The following is an 18,923-nucleotide window of genomic DNA, read 5'->3' on the forward strand; positions in this document are numbered from 1 at the left end:
CGCCCGCTGGGCTGGCCAGTAACAGGATTGGCTGATGTTTCTAATTATTCAAAGTTTTAATGAGGAGGCATTATTTCTTTGGAGTTTCAGGGCATAATAATTTTTCATTCATTATTATTCATAAAAAAAAAAGAGCACTAATTAAAATATTATTCATGTTTAACTGGCTCAACTAAGACGAGTTGATCTGATTTATATTTGTGATAAAAATTAATACTTTTAACATAAAAGCAAATAGTTTTACAGTAGAAAATAATATTTTTGAAATAGTGAAATGCAAATTAATAAAATCAAAGAGGACTAGTCATGTTTTAATACCAATGTGTTCAATTCATAATCCGAATTCAAAATAAATATATATAAATACCATACAATCAATTTATAAAAAAAAGATATTAAATATAAAACAAAATGTTCTATATTATGAGAAATAAGGACAAGCAAGGGTAAATGTCAAAATCAAGAGTATATTAAAAAATTTACAAACTAAAACGATGACTTTTTGCACTTCTATTCTATTACCTTATTCAGATTTTTAACGAGTTTCTTCCCCCCGCAAGTTGTTGCATGAAGACAAGGAGTTTTGGTTTCTTTTTACGAAACTTCTCCAGAGTTCCACCGTTTAAAATTCACCAAACGTCAACCATATATATATAGATAACAATTTAGTATAAATATCCTTATAATTCTTTTTCTTAAATATTATTATACGTATATTAAGTTAATGCTTTTGCATTAAATTATTGGATCCGCAACTAGAAAATAAAAAATTTACAAGGGCTGCCAACAAACACGCCTAATACATCCAATCTTTTGTGACTTAGCCTGCAAAAAAGTATGGAAAAATATCAACGCATTTCCACTAAGAATAATCCACACACACACGCACACACATGTGTGTGTGTATATATATATATTACAGAAGTTTTTGTTGGTTCACTAATTTGTCATCACGTAAAGAATGCATGAGTACATCCCTTCGTTTACAATGACGTATTTTTCAAAATATTCCCACAAGTTAATCTAATAATTCGATTTTATTTTTTATTTTCTTGGGACAAAAATGCAGAGCGAGCTAGCAAGAAAAGACTGGGATTTGATTTGACAGTCTTGTAATGATAACTTACTCGAGTAATTTTATGAGTCAGCATCATCATTGGTTGTCTGTATTCTGATTAAAAAAAATAATAATAATCAAACTTCCACATTTTTTGAGTAATGGGAATTTCATATGATGTGCAGAATTTATCGTTTTTGTGGCGTAGTGATATAAACTTTTTATCGAGAAGCTGAGTTCAAATCCAAATGATTGCGAAAAACCTCACCTATATGATTAAAAATAAATTTTGGAGTGAAGGTGTTTGAAAGTCAACTCACACTTCTCCTAATGCCCATAACTAGTCTTTGTTCCTACAAAATAAAATAGTCATTTCACATTAACTATATATATATATAAATATTATCACCATGGATTAAAGTAATTTGTATGTCGCTGCTCAAGATTTGTTTATTTACGGTGCTGCCAAGGTACTAGTACTTGGAAGGATACAAAAAGTTTGTGAGCTGTAAGGAATCCATGATGAAACATGGGGTTAGCATATATGCTGTCTGTAAGCAACAAAGATTGAAAAAAGGATGACATCACCTTGTGTCCTTCGGATTGTTTTATGTTATCTCCCTTATCCTTAACCCCAACCCACCTCCTCCAACAAAAAAATTAATGCGAAAATGTATGAGCCATTTTCATGTGTAATTAATTATGGAACTCAGATTCCATTATTGTATTTGGGTATTATGCATTGAAGGTTCTTCGCTCCGGGCCCGTAAATCTTGGTTGTGTGGATATCTTTTACGTTGATGATAATTTTTTTAAAAAAAAAAAAAGAAGAAGAAAGGAATGTCAAATAGTAGTGGGGTACAAGAAAAAGGCGAATGAGTTGTACTGCATTAGGAATTGGCAGCATTTCTCCTTTACACAAGCTTATGTTACCCATGTTGATTCTAAAGATTATCATCCAGTTCTTCACCAGTGAGCAACAAAAACAGCCACTTTCACACGGATTAATTGTTCAGAAAGTATCGCTTGTAATTGTGCACCATGTTTTTTGAGCAAAAATAGATTCGAGTGTTGCAGCTTTCTTGAATATTTTGATGTGGAGTTGTCTGGTATTTATCCTTCCACATCACAGGGGAAATGTTGTTTGAGAAGCTATCAGCGGCTCGATGTCTTTCTCTTTCGACATTTTCGAGCTTGTTTATGATTTCGTTTTGGGGTAATTAGAGAAGAAGAAGGGCCAGTTTTTATCCCGAGGGAGAAGCGGATGCTCGAATAGATGGCAGGTTCATTTGCGGCTATTGTTGGAGCGGTAGGAGGGGCATTAGCTGTTTTAGCCACTGTCATTTTGCTCTTGTGGATTCGAATGAAACAATATGGAAAATTTTCGAACAAGAATTCGGAAACAGGATCCTCCGACCCATCTGCTGTGGGTAATGTCTTCACATAAAAGAAAAAAGTTGCCTTCAAGTTTCTCGAAACAAATTTTTTCTATCACCTGTTGTTGCATTAAGTTTCATGCTCAGTTATCAATATTTTGCCCTCAAGTTTGTTGAAACTCTTGTTTCTGCCATCTGATACTTGCATTAAATTCCATGATCAATTGTAAAGATTTTGCTTTCAATTTTCTTGAAACAATTCTTTTTCTGTCTCCTGGTTATCTGCATTAAATTCCATGAGCAAATGTGAAGATTTTGACTTCAAGTTCCTTTTTTCACATAAAATTCCACCAATGGCAAACTCTATTGCCAAGATTTTGAATTTCAAGTTTCTTGAGACACTTTTTCATCACCGATTTTTCCTCTGAATTATCAAGATGTTGCGTTTAAGTTTGTTGAAACATTTCCTCTCACTAATATCACAATAAATTTCATGCACAATCCTCAAGATTTCGGCTTGAGGTTCTCGAAGGACTCTGTCTGAATCCTAATTTTCATGTTCGATTGTGTATAGTGGAGACGAAAAGAGGTGGAAGCAGTCCATTTTCAGCTCCATCAATAACTGGAATAAGGCAATTCAGAATGGAAGAATTGGAACAAGCCACAAGAAATTTCAGTGAAACCAATCTCATAGGATGTGGTACATTTGGTTTAGTTTTTAAAGGACTGCTCAGCGATGGAACTGTTGTGGCCGTCAAAAAACGTATGGGTGAACCTCGGCAGGAGTTCGTTGAAGAGGTATCGAAAAATGTTCGCCATCTTTGAATCTGAAATGAGGACATGATCAAACAAAACTGCAAAAATAGAAGCCCTTTTTCAGATAAATCGTTAATATTCCTACTTGTTCATGGTTCATCTGGATTAAGCATACGTAAAAACATTTAATTATAGAGAGTATTCTATCAATAACTTCCTGATATTTGCAGTTATGATCCCAGGTGGCCTATTTGTCGACGATTTGCCACCGTAATTTAGTGGTACTTCTTGGATACTGTCAAGAAAGAGGATACCAGATGCTTGTTTCCGAGTACTTACCTAATGGTAGCATGTGTAGCCATTTGTACGGTACGAATTTCTAATGACAACGGCTTACATTCATCGGAGAGAAAATGATGGTTATTTTGTTGAATAGATACTGGAAAAAGTTCTACCACGAAGCTCGAATTTAAACCAAGACTATCAGTAGCAATTGGTGCTGCTAAAGGTAAATATCAGCAAAGATTTTCAAGCAAATTTTTTTTAAAAAAAATCCAGTATTAAACATAGTTCTGTGTTCTTTTTCTACTGTAGCAGGTTTATGTCATTTGCATGGCCTAAATCCCACGTTCGTGCACGGTAACTTTAAAACGGGGAACGTCTTGGTTGATGAGAATTTCATCGCTAAAGTCGCGGATGCAGGGATGTCTAAAATTCTTGAAAAAATAGAAGACGGGGCTTCATCTGTATCAAGTTCCCTCAATGCTTTCAAAGATCCAGAGTAAATCAATTACACCTCAACTTTTAATAAGGGCATCTGAAATTTGAGTCAAGAATTTCATTGAGTAAATAGGTGTCCTACCTTCATGTATAAAGTATCATATTATAGATAGATTCTTGTATCAAATTTTATGATTCTGCTCTGATCAAACTTTCATTTGTTTGATTATTAGGATGGAACAACTCGAGGTATTATATGAAACAAGTGATGTATACAGTTTTGGTGTATTTCTTTTGGAGCTCGTATCTGGTAAGGAGGCGACGACATACGAAGAGGCCTTTGGATCAAATCACAGCTTAATTCAGTTGGTATGGAATAAAACTTTCTGTTCATACTCAAGTTTAAATGAGACCAACTATACTCGAGTATCATGTTAAACAATACTTGCACGACCCAAAAATAATAGGTGGAAAACCATTTGAGATCAAACGATCTAGTCGACCCTCGACTAGTCGGGGGCTTCACTGCCGAAGGGATGAGGGATCTTCTGTGGTTGATGATCAAATGCATGAGTTTTCCAGGGAAGAGTAGGCCAAGAATGGAGAATGTAGTGGTGGAGATCGATCGAATACTCGAGACAGAGATCGAACGGACCATGGTCATGGGTGAGGGGACTGCAACCGTTGCTCTGGGAAGCCACCTCTTTACAAGTTGAGCAAGACAAAATTGTAAGCATTTTAAGGTACAGTTTCTTTGTTTTCGGTACATTTTAGCTTAGGAAGGCTTGTTTTTACCTGCTGAACTTTGTCGCAGGCAGAAATACATGTTCTTTTTGTTTACATTTTTGGGTCTGTCTTGATTTTGGTATTAGCCAGAGTTTGCTAGCTGGGAGGGGTCAAGAAATTGAAACATTTTCAACTCAATTGTAAAAACTGTTTCTTGCTCATAATGAGGATCCAACATTTGTTCATGAGCTATAGCCACCACTCTTTTCTTTTTCTATATTTTGTGGAGGGGAGATAAAATTGGCATCTTGCGAGATCTCATCCGTTTATTGGGAAGCTGGTGTTACTGGGCCAAAGGCGCATCTTTTGAACTTACAATGGCAAGATTTAAAAATTAGATTACTTTGAATTTGAATGGATGAATATAAATTTAGGAATTTCAAATTTATAATAATAAATTCATTAGTTTGGTCGGGCAAATTCACTTTACAATTGAATTCAAATTAAAAATAGTTATTTTTTGAGTTATTACGATATATTTCAAATTCATCTCAACACCGAGTCATTTTAAATATATCCTCGTATACTTCCTTCAATCCATAAAATTTTTCTTATTGTTATAAACGACAATTATTATATATATTTCTAATTTGTTACTGCGACCAAACACTGTGAAATTGTTTTTCCCATTATTCGTTTTCCATAATTTTTTTCTTAAAAAAAAAAAAACCTCATGGTCCGTAGTTCCATCGTGAAGGATCATTTTGAAAGAGTTATTTTTGTTCATAAAAAATAACAATATAGAACATTAGTGGTCATCCCTTCATATTATATTTAACTCAAGTCCAAAACTAGTTAAAGTGGATGATTGTTTAGTTTATATATGCAACTCACAATGATTTTATCCAACCGATTTGAGACAACTAACACACTCTTCTTACACTCAAGAATGAACATCTGGATCGTAAAGTTTGCAAGTAGACCAACTATGAGTAAAACGAGTGGGATGATATTCCAAATCCATATATAACACTCAAGTATTTAATCCAGTCGATGTTGGAAGTTTAACACACATATCTCACGTACATGAATGAATTTTTGGAGTGTGAAATTTACAAGACAACAGATGACCCAATTATTAGCGGTCCAATACAAAAAGTAGAATCTAAGCTCTAATACAATATTAAAATTGAAATTTAGACATAACTCAATCTCGAAATTTACCAGTAATTACTTAGCACTATGTTTCATGTATAAAAAACCAATTATCAATATTTTTATATTAAAAGAATAAAATTAGGGACGAAGTTGAAAGTACTTTTATATCCCCACTTCCAGCACTTAGAACAGTCCTCGTAATCTTTGACCCCACTCTCAGAGATTCGCTTTTACTGCTCATTATTCTGATTTTTACCGACACCGTAATCCAAAATACACAGATTAATCCTCGTATTAATCATATTATTATATGCTCCTCAATTCACGTGTTTACCGTACGTGCCAACCAGTCCCTCGCCCAATGCACACAGTACAATCCTGACAGTTGCAGCTTTACTGACGTGGCGGCCAAGGTGCTCCTCGCAGGTCGACACGTCACCGCGTAGGGGCCCACTTCACTGCGTAGGGACACTTACACGTTTCACTACGTTGGATTATGATTTATGTGGCAGTCCAAGCAGAATCTGGAGACACTATTTCTTTTTTGCCCGTGTTTGCAGTTTGAACTTTTTTATTAGTCATATGCAACTTATAGTTTCAAGTACCCTATAAGCAGAAAAATATAGATGTGATTTAATGAATAAATCCATATATTATTTTTTTAAGAACAAGTTATTAACTTATTGTTAGGTATGATCGACCAAAGTGTTTCATTCTTTTCAAATATGACAATTAGCAGATTCAAATTTTCAAAGATGATTGTTGGCAACTACGCATATGTATTTGGTTTTGAGTAGGTCTCTTGTGAGACGGTCTAACGAATCTTTATCTGTGAGACGGGTCAACACTACCAATATTCACAATAAAAAATAATACTCTTAGCAAAAAAGTAATATTTTTTTATGGATGACCCAAATAAGAGATATGTCTCACAAAATACGACCTATGAGAATGTCTCACACAAGTTTTTGCCTTTGATTTCACATGCACAAGAGCTCTATAAATAGAGCTCCCGCATCTCAATTTTAAATCATCCCATTGGAAGATTATTTGAAGCATCCAAAAATAAAGAGAGCAAAAGAAACGAGTTTTTTATTCTCTTGTGTGAGTTAGAGAAAATATTTTCTCGGTTATACTCGGGGTTGGTATTTTGTGAGAGATTGAGTATTGTATACACTTGTAATATTTTTCTGTTATAAAATATCAGCAGTGGCTCCGTGGACGTATCCTATTTTGGGCGAACCACGTAAATTTTTGTGTTCTTGTTGATTATTCCGTAATTTTCGGTAATATATTATCATCGTGATCGCCATCGCTTCGGTGTAATTACCCCAACACTTATTACTAGTTATATGTTGATACTTGTATATTAATTATTTATTTGAAGATTTCGTTAGCGGAACATCTATTCGAAAGGCACGACCATGTCAATACATACGAGGAAAAATTTGTAAAATAAACTCAGTCAACTATTTAATTAAGAAAATGACCTCCTCATGTATATTTGAAATACAAATGAGGAGATCATTTTCTTAAATAATAGTTGACCGGAATTAAAAAAACAAAATATCCCGTCAATACGACTACATCATATATGGTGTGACCAAATAAGAGTTTTGGATACTCAAAATATGAGTTTATGTCTTTAATAAGATATGAGAGATTTATATAATCGAAAATTTTGGAAATGATTTAATCCGTGGGAGTATAACAATTNCGAAACGAGTTCATCAAATGTTGAAAGAAACTCAAACGAGTAGTCAAAACATGTAAGGGACGAAAATTGAAAAAAAAAAAAAAATTCGCGTGAACAGTAGCATGCGCGCACATGCGCGCGGGTCTGCGCGCGGCTGCCAGTGGCAGGGGCGCGCCCCTTCGGCTGTTTTTCGTGTCCCTTCGATTTTTCTGATATTTTTTCATTTCCTTGGCATTGTTTGATGATTGTGATCAGTTACCATGGCCAAGGGACATCCCCATGAATGAAAGATCATGTCTCTTCATTTGGAAAACATTAAATATTTGATATTTTGAAAATCAAACACACATTACATCATTTTTGCATATTGTCTTCTTCCTTCTTCTTCAAGAGAGAGTTCCATCCATTTCTTTGTGATAGAACTTGAATATTTGAGTGCTCATTATTCAAGTGTTGTAGTTGTATCTTGGGAGAAGATTGCCACAAAACTCAAGCACATTGTGAGGGCAAATTCTTCTTAAGGACAAAGTGTTCAACACTTGCCTCTACAAGCCACATTCTCATTGTTTCTTCTTGTTCTCCTCTCAATTTGTATACCCCAACAAACAATCTTAAGAAGAATTTGGTTTTTGATCATTTGCAAGAAGAATTTTCAATGGCTTCATCATCTACAACACAACATCCAACCATTGCACAAGGAGAGAAACCAGAAAAGTTTTCTGGTGCAGATTTCAAAAGATGGCAACAAAAGATGCTCTTCTATCTCACAACCTTGAGTTTGTCAAGGTTCTTGAAGGAGGATCCTCCCACCGTTGCTGAAAACGAGACGGACACCAACATGAGGGCCGCTTTGGATGCATGGAACCAAAGTGATTTTCTTTGCAAAAACTACATCCTCAATGGACTTGACAATGCATTTTACAATGTGTATTGTCAAGTCAAGACCGCCAAGGAACTTTGGGACGTGCTTGATAAGAAATACAGAGCGGAGGATGCAGGCTTGAAGAAGTTCATAGTTGGGAGATTTTTGGACTTCAAGATGGTGGATTCAAAGTCCGTAATGAGTCAAGTGCAAGAATTACAACTTATCTTGCACGAGATTCATGCGGAAGGAATGAGTCTAAGCGAGTCCTTCCAAGTTGCTGCCTTGATCGAGAAACTCCCTCCGTTGTGGAAGGATTTCAAGAACTATTTGAAACACAAAAGGAAGGAGATGAGATTGGAGGATCTCATTGTGAGATTGAGGATAGAAGAGGACAACAAGAGCACCGAGGCCAAGGCAAGTAAGATGGCAGTAAGGGTGAACATTGTTGAATCGAGTTTCCAAGGAAAGAAGAGGAAGTTTGAGAAGCAACCACAACAAGACCAACAACCACCAAACAAGAAGAAGTTCAAAGGCACTTGTTATAACTGCGGAAAACCAAATCACATGGCTAAGGATTGTAGGAAGCCAAAGAAGGGAAATCCTCAAGTCAACGTTGTTCAAGAAAGGTCGGTACCATTTGATTTTTCTCAACTTGATTTGTCTGCAGTTATTTTGGAAGCAAATTTGGTTGAAAACTCCAATGAGTGGTGGGTTGATACCGGAGCAACTCGACACATTTGCTCCAACAAGGGGATGTTCTCCACATACACTCCATCGACCGGGAGAAAACTATACATGGGGGACTCCGCTACGTCTGAGGTGGTGGGCACCGGAAATGTGGTATTGAAGATGACATCGGGGTTTGAAGTAACCCTTGTTGATGCACTTCATGTACCAGACATAAGAAAGAACGTCGTGTCGGGGTCTCTGTTGGTCAAACATGGGTTTAGACTAGTATTTGAGTCTAACAAGGTTGTATTGACAAAAAGTGGTCATTTTATTGGAAAAGGATATCTCGATGAGAACCTTTTCAAGTTGAATGTAATGGCTATACGCCAAAATGTTGTTGAAAGTAATAAAAGAAAAAGTTCTATTTACTTGCTTGAGTGTTCTCATTTATGGCATGTTCGTTTAGGACACGTAAATTTTAATACCTTGCAACGTTTAATAAAACTTGAATTATTGCCTAAACACAACGTCGATCCAACACAAAAATGCGAAATATGTGTTGAAGCAAAAATGACCAAAGCACCTTACCACTCGATTGAAAGATGTATAACTCCTCTAGAACTAATACACACCGATCTTGGTGATTTAAAGTTTGTACAAACTAGAGGAGGGAAAAGATACTACGTGACATTCATTGATGATAATACAAGGTACTGTTACGTATATCTTTTGAGGTCGAAAGATGAAGCTCTTAAAGCATTCAAATGTTATAAGACCGAAGTTGAGAATCAACTAGGCAAACAAATAAAGAGGGTTCGAAGCGATAGAGGGGGTGAATACGGAGCACCGTTTGATGAATTCTGCACATCTGTGGGTATAATTCATGAAACTACTGCACCTTATTCACCACAATCGAATGACATTGCCGAAATAAAGAATCGAACTCTAAAAGATATGATGAATGCTATGTTAATAAGTTCCGGACTACCCCAAAACTTGTGGGGGGTAGCAATACTATCGGCTAATTACATCCTGAACAAGATACCCCACAAGAAAAATGACAATTCACCTTACGAATTGTGGAAAGGTCATAAGCCTTCCTACAAGTACCTTAAAGTGTGGGGGTGTCTAGCTAAGGTTGAAATACCAAAGCCTAAACAAGAGCGAATTGGACCAAAGACGGTCGACTGCATATTCATCGGATATGCACATAATAGTAGTGCCTATAGGTTTATAGTGCACAAATCTGAAAATGCAGAAATGAATACGGGTATGACAATTGAGTCAAGAAATGCAGTATTTTTTGAAAATATATTTCCTTGTAAAGAGAGGAAAGAAAATGGTTCTAGCAAGAGAAAACTTGAGACGGAACATGAAGGTCAAGTACCTACACATGATCCAACTCTAAATAAAATTGCTATACCATTGGAAAGCTCTTCAAAAGAGCAAGAGCAAAGAAGAAGCAAAAGGGCTAGAATCTCAAAGTCCTTTGGTCCAGACTTCCATACTTTTATGTTGGAGAATGAACCAAAGGACATACAAGATGCTCTGGCTAGCCCTGAAGCTCCCTATTGGAAAGAAGCCATCAACTCTGAAATGGATTCCATATTGCAAAACCATACTTGGGAACTAGTGGATCTTCCACCAGGTACCAAGCCATTGGGATGTAAATGGATATTGAAAAAGAAAATGAGAGTTGATGGAAGTATTGAAAAATACAAAGCCAGGCTTGTGGCCAAAGGCTATAGACAAAGAGAAGGACATGATTTCTTCGACACGTATTCACCAGTTTCAAGAATAACATCCATTCGTGTGCTCATTGCTATTGCAGCTTTGCATAACCTTGAGATACATCAAATGGATGTCAAAACGGCATTCTTGAATGATGAACTTGAAGAAGAAATATATATGGAGCAACCTGAAGGCTTCATAGTTAAAGGACAAGAAAGAAAAGTTTGTCGTTTAATTAAGTCACTATACGGACTTAAACAAGCGCCCAAGCAGTGGCACGAAAAATTTGACAAGGTAGTATTGTCAAATGGATTTAAGATTAATGAGTGTGACAAATGTGTTTACATTAAAGGCACTCGAGAATCTTATGTGATAGTATGTCTATATGTGGATGACATGTTAATAATGGGGAACAACCAAGAGTTGATTAAGGGTACAAAGAAAATGTTGACAAAACATTTTGATATGAAAGATATGGGTATTGCTGATGTAATTCTAGGGATTAAAATCTTTAGAACTCCAGAAGCAATAGTCCTATCTCAGTTTCATTATGTAGAAACAGTGTTGAAAAAGTTTAACGCTTATGACTCTACCCCAGTAAAAACGCCTTTAGACGTAAATGTCCATTTGGCGAAGAATCGTGGAGAACCAGTTTCCCAACTGGAATACTCCAGAATTATTGGAAGCCATATGTACATCACTAACTGTACTAGACCTGACATCGCTTGTGCGGTTAACAAGTTAAGTCGGTTTACAAGTAATCCTAGTGATGCACACTGGAAGGCATTGACAAGAGTGCTTAGAGATTTAAAGCACACCTCAGAATATGGACTAAATTACACAAGGTATCCAGCAGTACTTGAAGGATACTGTGATGCAAATTGGATTTCTGACACCAATGACTCCAAATCCACCAGCGGCTATGTATTTAGCATTGGTGGGGGAGCAGTCTCTTGGAGGTCATCGAAACAAACTTGCATTGCTAGATCTACTATGGAATCGGAGTTCATAGCGCTAGATACAGCTGCAGAAGAAGCTGAGTGGCTTCGCAACTTTCTAGAGGACAGTCCGTGTTGGACAAGTCCAGTGCCAGCAATCATGATACATTGCGATAGTCAGTCGGCAATTGCAAGGGCACAAAACAGTATGTACAATGGCAAGTCTCGACACATTCGTCGAAGACATAATACTGTACGACAGTTGATCTCTAATGGAGTTATATCTGTTGATTATATTAAATCAAAGGATAACTTAGCGAATCCGCTTACAAAAGCATTAAATAGAAATCAAATGTACTGTCTGTCAAGAGGAATGGGTTTAAAACCTACCAAATAAAGTTTTCATAGTGGCAACCCAACCTTGTTGATTGGAGATCCCAAGATCTTGGTTCAATGGGACAACTAAATTATGAGAACTTGAGGAATCACTCCTCATTCCTAAGACGATGAGTGAAGTTGCCTACAAAGGTAGTGCGGTTAAGTAATGTACTTTTAATGATTCCGTAGCTTGCAAAAGCGGGGTAAGTAGGATACCTTTTTACAAGGAGATCACCTATGTACGTGTGAGGACAGGTCGCCTCGATGAAACACGTATGAAGCCAAGATGTGTTCCATGGCCAAAACGGACACAACCGATAAAACAAAATGGAAATGGAAGAAAGGTTATCATGTGGGTACAGTTGTCTGGGTTTACATGAACCGCCAAGAAGTTCAAGACATCACGTTCACTTCGTAGCCTAGTAAATCCGATTGTATTCCACTAGGGAAGGTTCAAAGCCAAAAGCCACCTCTCCTGATGTGATAATTTTTTCGTATATACTCTCTCTTATGCATCACGAGCATTCATGCATTAATTTCATTCATGTGGGGGATTGTTGGAAAATTTTGATGCTTAATGAATGAAAATTAAGCAAATTAATCAATGTGTTTGATTGGAAAAATTCGAAAAGAAAAACGAAGCTTAATGAACGAATATTAAGTTTGGTGGTTCTGAATTAAACTCGAAACGAGTTCATCAAATGTTGAAAGAAACTCAAACGAGTAGTCAGAACATGTAAGGGACGAAAATTGGAAGAAAAAAAAAATTCGCGTGAACAGTAGCATGCGCGCACATGCGCGCGGGTCTGCGCCGCACACATGCGCGCGGAGAGGCATGCATATGCGCGCGCCTGCCGAGCGCTCTCGGCAGCGCGCAGGGGGGCGCGCCCCTTCGGCTGTTTTTCGTGTCCCTTCGATTTTTCTGATATTTTTTCATTTCCTGGGCATTGTTTGATGATTGTGATCAGTTACCATGGCCAAGGGACATCCCCATGAATGAAAGATCATGTCTCTTCATTTGGAAAACATTAAATATTTGATATTTTGAAAATCAAACACACATTACATCATTTTTGCATATTGTCTTCTTCCTTCTTCTTCAAGAGAGAGTTCCATCCATTTCTTTGTGATAGAACTTGAATATTTGAGTGCTCATTATTCAAGTGTTGTAGTTGTATCTTGGGAGAAGATTGCCACAAAACTCAAGCACATTGTGAGGGCAAATTCTTCTTAAGGACAAAGTGTTCAACACTTGCCTCTACAAGCCACATTCTCATTGTTTCTTCTTGTTCTCCTCTCAATTTGTATACCCCAACAAACATATATATATATATATATATATATTCATTAACTCATTAACATGTTTTTTAACTGAAAATTACATTTACATGTATGAATTCAAATATATTTTTGTAATTTTAGAGAAGCGAAATCATAAACTCTAAATTCACCACTTGCATGTTTAAATAGCTTTTCATATTAATTATAATGTATTTCAAGTTCACTCGATAATAGAGATATTTGAAATTCATTCTACTTTGTGCAACTAATGTGTAAATAAGTAATGTATGGATTTGAGATTTCATCTATTATTTCATTTTTAACACTAAAATTATAATCGAAATCCATATATTTCAAATCTATTATCTAAAAGAAATATGATTTTGTTTACTTTGTGTTTCAGTTATGAGATCTGAAATGGTTTTAAATTTAGAGTATAGGTATACCTCTAGTTTTTATATTTGTTTCGATACTTACTCAGTGTTTATTATATGTTAAATGTTTTTTAATCAATTCAAAAATTGTGTAATCGGTCAAAGACATGAAGTCAAAGTCCAGTTCTTTTGGTCCTCGTCCTCATATCCTCGTTCTCTTTTTTCCCTGAATTAAGGATAGCCTTAAAGATATATTTTCATAAGGAAAAAAAGATTGCATTTTTTTGGAGATTGTGCAAAATTCCAATCTGACCAAACCAGTTTTCTTGTCAGATTTGCAGGATTTCATTCAAAATCATATACACAAAGTTATCTTTAAATAGTTTTTTAACTGATTAATTTTAAGAAGAGAATGTTTATTGTGAGATGGTCTTACGAATCTTTATATGTGAGACGGGTCAACCCTACCGATATTCACAATAAAAAGTAATATTTTTGGAATAAAAAGTAATATTTTTTCATGGATGACCCAAATAAGATATTTATCTCACAAAATACGACCCGTGAGACCGTCTCACACAAGTTTTTGTCTTTTAAGAATACGAATTTAGCTTGGCGAGAGTATTTATTTTAAAGTTTATATATTAATCAATAATGTTTTAATATATTAAGCTTATAAAATCTATGTTGTTCTCTCGGGATGTAATGATTTTTTTTTGTTTGGTAACACAATTGAAACGTGACGTTTGAATTATTATATGATTTAAATTAAAATGCATTTGATGTACACCGACAATTAATTTGAAATTAAAATTCATAGTCGGTAGAGGAAATTGATGTCTTGTTGTCTTTTTTATTTATTAAATTGTAGGAAATGTTTAGTGGAAGAGTCAAGGCTCCTATATCTTGTATATATGTCACACTAAAAACATAGGAAATCATGTTATACATATATGTGTATGTTATTAAACAGTTCCAAATCATTAATGTGAGGTATTTTATTATTAATATATGATCTTATGTTGTTCCCAATGCCATTAGGCACGTGAAAAGCGCAATAATAAAAAATGGTATAAAGTTCAAAGCTCCATATTTAGAGCTGCTTATTACCTTGATTTTATAATTATATAGATAGAAAAAAAATGGTGTGTGAATTGTCACTAGAAAATATAATTGGAAAATTCATAAAATTTATCTATTGGTTTTTTTAAAAATATATATATGTGCTAATTATACTTGGCCTCATTGGTTAACTATTGAAATTTAACAGAATAAAGTGTAATTTTATTTTGATTGGGTCATTTTAATTGGATTGTGCTTTGCATGTGATTTTTTTAAGCTTTTGCAATGCCCTTTTGACTAGACAGGGCTTAATGAATCCCCAAATTACTTTGCTTTTCAATACTTGGTTGCCAAGATTTCTTGAAAAATGTACACATATATAAAATCATTATTGATTAATTCATTCAGTTTTACTCAGATTTGTATAGCCACCTGCACAAGCTAGTCGCTCCCTAATATTCTAATATATCGTTTAGTACTCTACGATACTCTTTGATCGGATGATCTAATGAAATGAAAAAATAATATGAGTGATGAAAAATCGATATATATAGATAATTTATGCAGTGTAATTCATTATATAGTGTTTGATACATTTTTTTTAACGATCATGAGCCGTAGCTTGGCTCAACATGAGACTCAACTCATACCCATGTACTATTACCGTAGGTTGGTCAAGCATGAGTCGTAGCTCATGTTCATGCATGAACTAGGTACTTAAGTCTGGAGGTACTGGGTTCAACTGTTTGGAGAAGCGAAAGAAACCACTTTCCAAAAGTGATATATTTTATAAGTGACGGCACGTACATAGACATGAACTACGACTCATGCTGGACCAACCTACTACCCATGGTCCTTAAGTATCTTAAAAACTACACCAAACATTAAGTAAACAACATTCTTGTTTTTATATGGCATATTATATATTTCATAAATAATTTAATAACTTATTCAAACAATAACGCCATGCTATTAGTTCACAATCATCATGTTTAAACAAACATACTGTCTTTAATTCAAATTCAAATTATGACAAGAATATTCACCTAATCCATTTATGATATTTTTTTTAAAAAAAGTAACAAAAAAATGGAATTATATATGTATTATTGTATAACATGGGGAGCTTTTAATATATAAGTGTCAAATCTAACATACATATAAATATATGACTTCTAATTGTGAATTTTCTAATATACCCTTGTTCATTTATTTTAGCAAATTAAATCAATAGTTTTTTTATGGGTTCTTTTGTAATTTAATGTATATCTTAAATGGCTTTGAATATTAATGTGAATTTTCTAATATACCCTTGTTCATTTAATTTAGCAAATTAAATCAATAGTTTTTTATGGGTTCTTTTGTAATTTATTGTCTATCTTAAATACCTTTGAATATTAATGCATATTGAATTTATCAATTTACCCATTATTTTTCTTTGTTGCTACTAAAATTTGTTACTAAAATGAGTGTATTTTTTTATGATTGCTAATGAATATTTAATATTTATATCTTATCTTATCTTTTATTTTACATATAAATACGTCAATTTTATAATAAGTTGATTTTAAAATATGAACTAAGAAGCATCATATATGTTATAGATATTGAAATATGTTAAAGATTATTTCTAAGAATATTTTTTTAACGTAAAATTATTATGTGATTGCATTTTTTCAATATTTTTCTGAAATTATTTTTTAATTGTGATTTTGCTACTTGTACCTCTCATTGCGGAGGTAGAAAACCTTGTACCATGTATGGATATATAACTCGCTTTACATTACATACATAAAAAACAATTTTTTCTCTTTTCTACGTATTAATTAATTTATCATTATATATGATGAATTTATATATATAAAAACTATTTTTCACATTTCAAAATAACAAAATTGTTATTTAATATTACTCACTTATTAAATTTATTAAGTTATATTAACCGATTCATGGTGCATTATTACTATGATTGTAATTTAATAGAACATAGGTGAGGGCATAGGATGGTCATCCTAATAATTAATATTTGTGTTTAAATTATTATTAATAATTAAAATTACCGTGTTCGATGAAATTATTTGATCAGTGAGAATAAATTTGATTTAGAGAAATGATTTCTAGAATATAAAATAACATCCATATCATATTTGTTAGGTGCAATAATTGTTTGTGCAAGGTAGAACAATCGAAATGTGACGTTTGAGTTGTTTTACGATTTTAAAATATTTTATTTAACGTTCCATTGTTACCCTTGTTATAACTTTTGGTAAAGCGACATATTTTTTGTAGCTTAATTGTTTTTTGTAATATTCGACAGTACTCAAAATATCGTTTTTCTATATATTACTTTTTAATGATTATATATATTGTGTGTGTGATATAAATATATTCTAAATTAGTTTTAGAATTATGTGAATATATGCATATTTTTTTAATATTTTTATGATGTTATGACTTAAATTTTTTAAAAACATTTAGTAACATTTGAAATATTAATATTTGTATCTAAAAATTACGATGTGTCCCATTAGTTTTTTTTTAAAGGAAAAAATACCGTTATATTTTGGACTTTTTCGATTATGAATTATTTTGAATTTTTTTTGCCTCCTTAATAAAATATATATCTACATCCCTTATCTCGAGAGAGTTTTTTTCTAATATATTATCTGCTTTTGAATTTTCTTGTATTTTCTCATAATTTTTATTTCAAGTAATTATATCAATAATTTTAAAATTAATATATACATCATATCTATTTTAATCACTCCATTTTTTTCCAATTGTTTTTTGACCCAAATCGTGAACGACTCAAATAAACAAAACAAGAAGATCATAGTAAAAAACACACAAGCATTAAAGAGATTAATCAAAATCAAATCTGACGATGAGAAGAAACATAAAAATTAAATATGATGTTATGATTGCTGAATTTAATCGAAGAAAAATAAGCTGTTAAATAATATATGTTATTGAATAATTTGTGAAAAATTATGTTTCTACGTTCATTTGCAAATTTAGAATCAATATTCATAACGTACTTAAGTTCGTTATCCACGTGCAACGCACGTGTTTTGCTACTAGTTACTATATATATTTGACTTGAAGCTTTCTCAAGTAGTATCTCTTCTTCTGACCCTCAAAAGAGCTAGCTAGCTATTTTATTAGTAATAATTATATTGTATTAATTTTAATTTAATTAATATTTCAAAAATTATCTAATGGCGATTCCCTAACTGCTCCCTTTGAAAATTATGAACAAAGACACGATCTTTGGAACATTTCATTTGTTTAATTTTGCATTAAATCCGGATTAAACACGTGCATGCATGCAATCCATGATGGGAGATTTCAAATGCTCGAGTCTCTCAAGAAATGCGATTAGAGAGTTACGGATACTATAGTAAATAAATATTAATAGTCTTTTTAAGAAATGTTTTATGCATATAATTTTGTGAAATTTTGAATTGGTTTTAATATATATGAGATCTCTACTATGTTTTACGATAGAAGTGAGTTTAATATGATTATCAATTCATAAGTTATACTTCAATTTATATTAGGTCAATAGTAATTAAAGATTGATAAAATTTCAAAATTCTAAACTTTTTGATTATTAATATTTTCAAATAAAATAAATCATCCACCAAAATCAAAGTTAGTGTATCGATTTTTTTCTGCCTACTAAAGTAGAAAAAAGTGAGATCAAATTATTCATATTCTAAATTTTGCTCTATTCTCCATTAACATTTTGGCTCAAAATCCATGTGGGGGTGACGTTATTTTGGACCATTAAGAGAGGAAAATTCTAATTAAGCACAACTCTCAAAAAACTTTTTATATTTTTCATTAAAGAAAAATAAAAAACTAGAGAGATATAAATTATTAGTATTTCAAAGTGACATTTTGTAGTGTCCTCTAACACACTGCTACTGATTACTGCCTTTAAAAGCCCCTCCTCCATGCACACGCTCTTTCACCAATCCAACTTAAAAGAATCAGCCCTTTTTCAAACACTTGAAAACTTTTCCCATATTTCATCCAACTTTTCTCCTCGACTCGCCAAGAACAACATTCTGCAAAGAAGAAAGAAAACAGTGGATTTTGTTTGATTTTCATCTCTTGCAAGAATCATAATC

The 18,923-nt window shown here is 33.5% G+C and overlaps 2 protein-coding genes across 3 annotated transcripts; both read left to right on the forward strand.

Moving 5' to 3' along the window:
• Positions 1-1,642: 1,642 nt before the first annotated feature.
• Positions 1,643-4,932, forward strand: LOC140988776 (receptor-like protein kinase ANXUR2). 2 transcript variants are annotated; one of them, XM_073457851.1, is made up of 7 exons: positions 1,643-2,487; positions 3,008-3,231; positions 3,432-3,558; positions 3,626-3,697; positions 3,784-3,970; positions 4,143-4,278; positions 4,377-4,932. In XM_073457851.1, exons 1-7 carry the CDS (start codon positions 2,334-2,336, stop codon positions 4,623-4,625), a joined length of 1,149 nt encoding a protein of 382 aa, XP_073313952.1. In that variant the 5' UTR covers positions 1,643-2,333; the 3' UTR covers positions 4,626-4,932. The 2 variants fall into 2 exon arrangements, with proteins under 2 accessions (XP_073313952.1, XP_073313953.1); XM_073457852.1 differs by having other exon boundaries at positions 1,661-2,487; positions 3,787-3,970; positions 4,377-4,913.
• Positions 4,933-8,144: 3,212 nt separating this feature from the next.
• On the forward strand, positions 8,145-12,089 carry LOC140988475 (uncharacterized). Its single transcript, XM_073457483.1, has 3 exons — positions 8,145-9,426; positions 10,351-10,671; positions 11,254-12,089. The coding sequence occupies exons 1-3, from the start codon at positions 8,145-8,147 to the stop codon at positions 12,087-12,089; spliced, it is 2,439 nt and encodes an 812-aa protein (XP_073313584.1).
• The last annotated feature ends 6,834 nt before the right edge of the window (positions 12,090-18,923 follow it).

This window comes from Primulina huaijiensis, chromosome 11, assembly GCF_012295235.1.
Source record: "Primulina huaijiensis isolate GDHJ02 chromosome 11, ASM1229523v2, whole genome shotgun sequence".
NCBI lineage: Eukaryota > Viridiplantae > Streptophyta > Magnoliopsida > Lamiales > Gesneriaceae > Primulina > Primulina huaijiensis.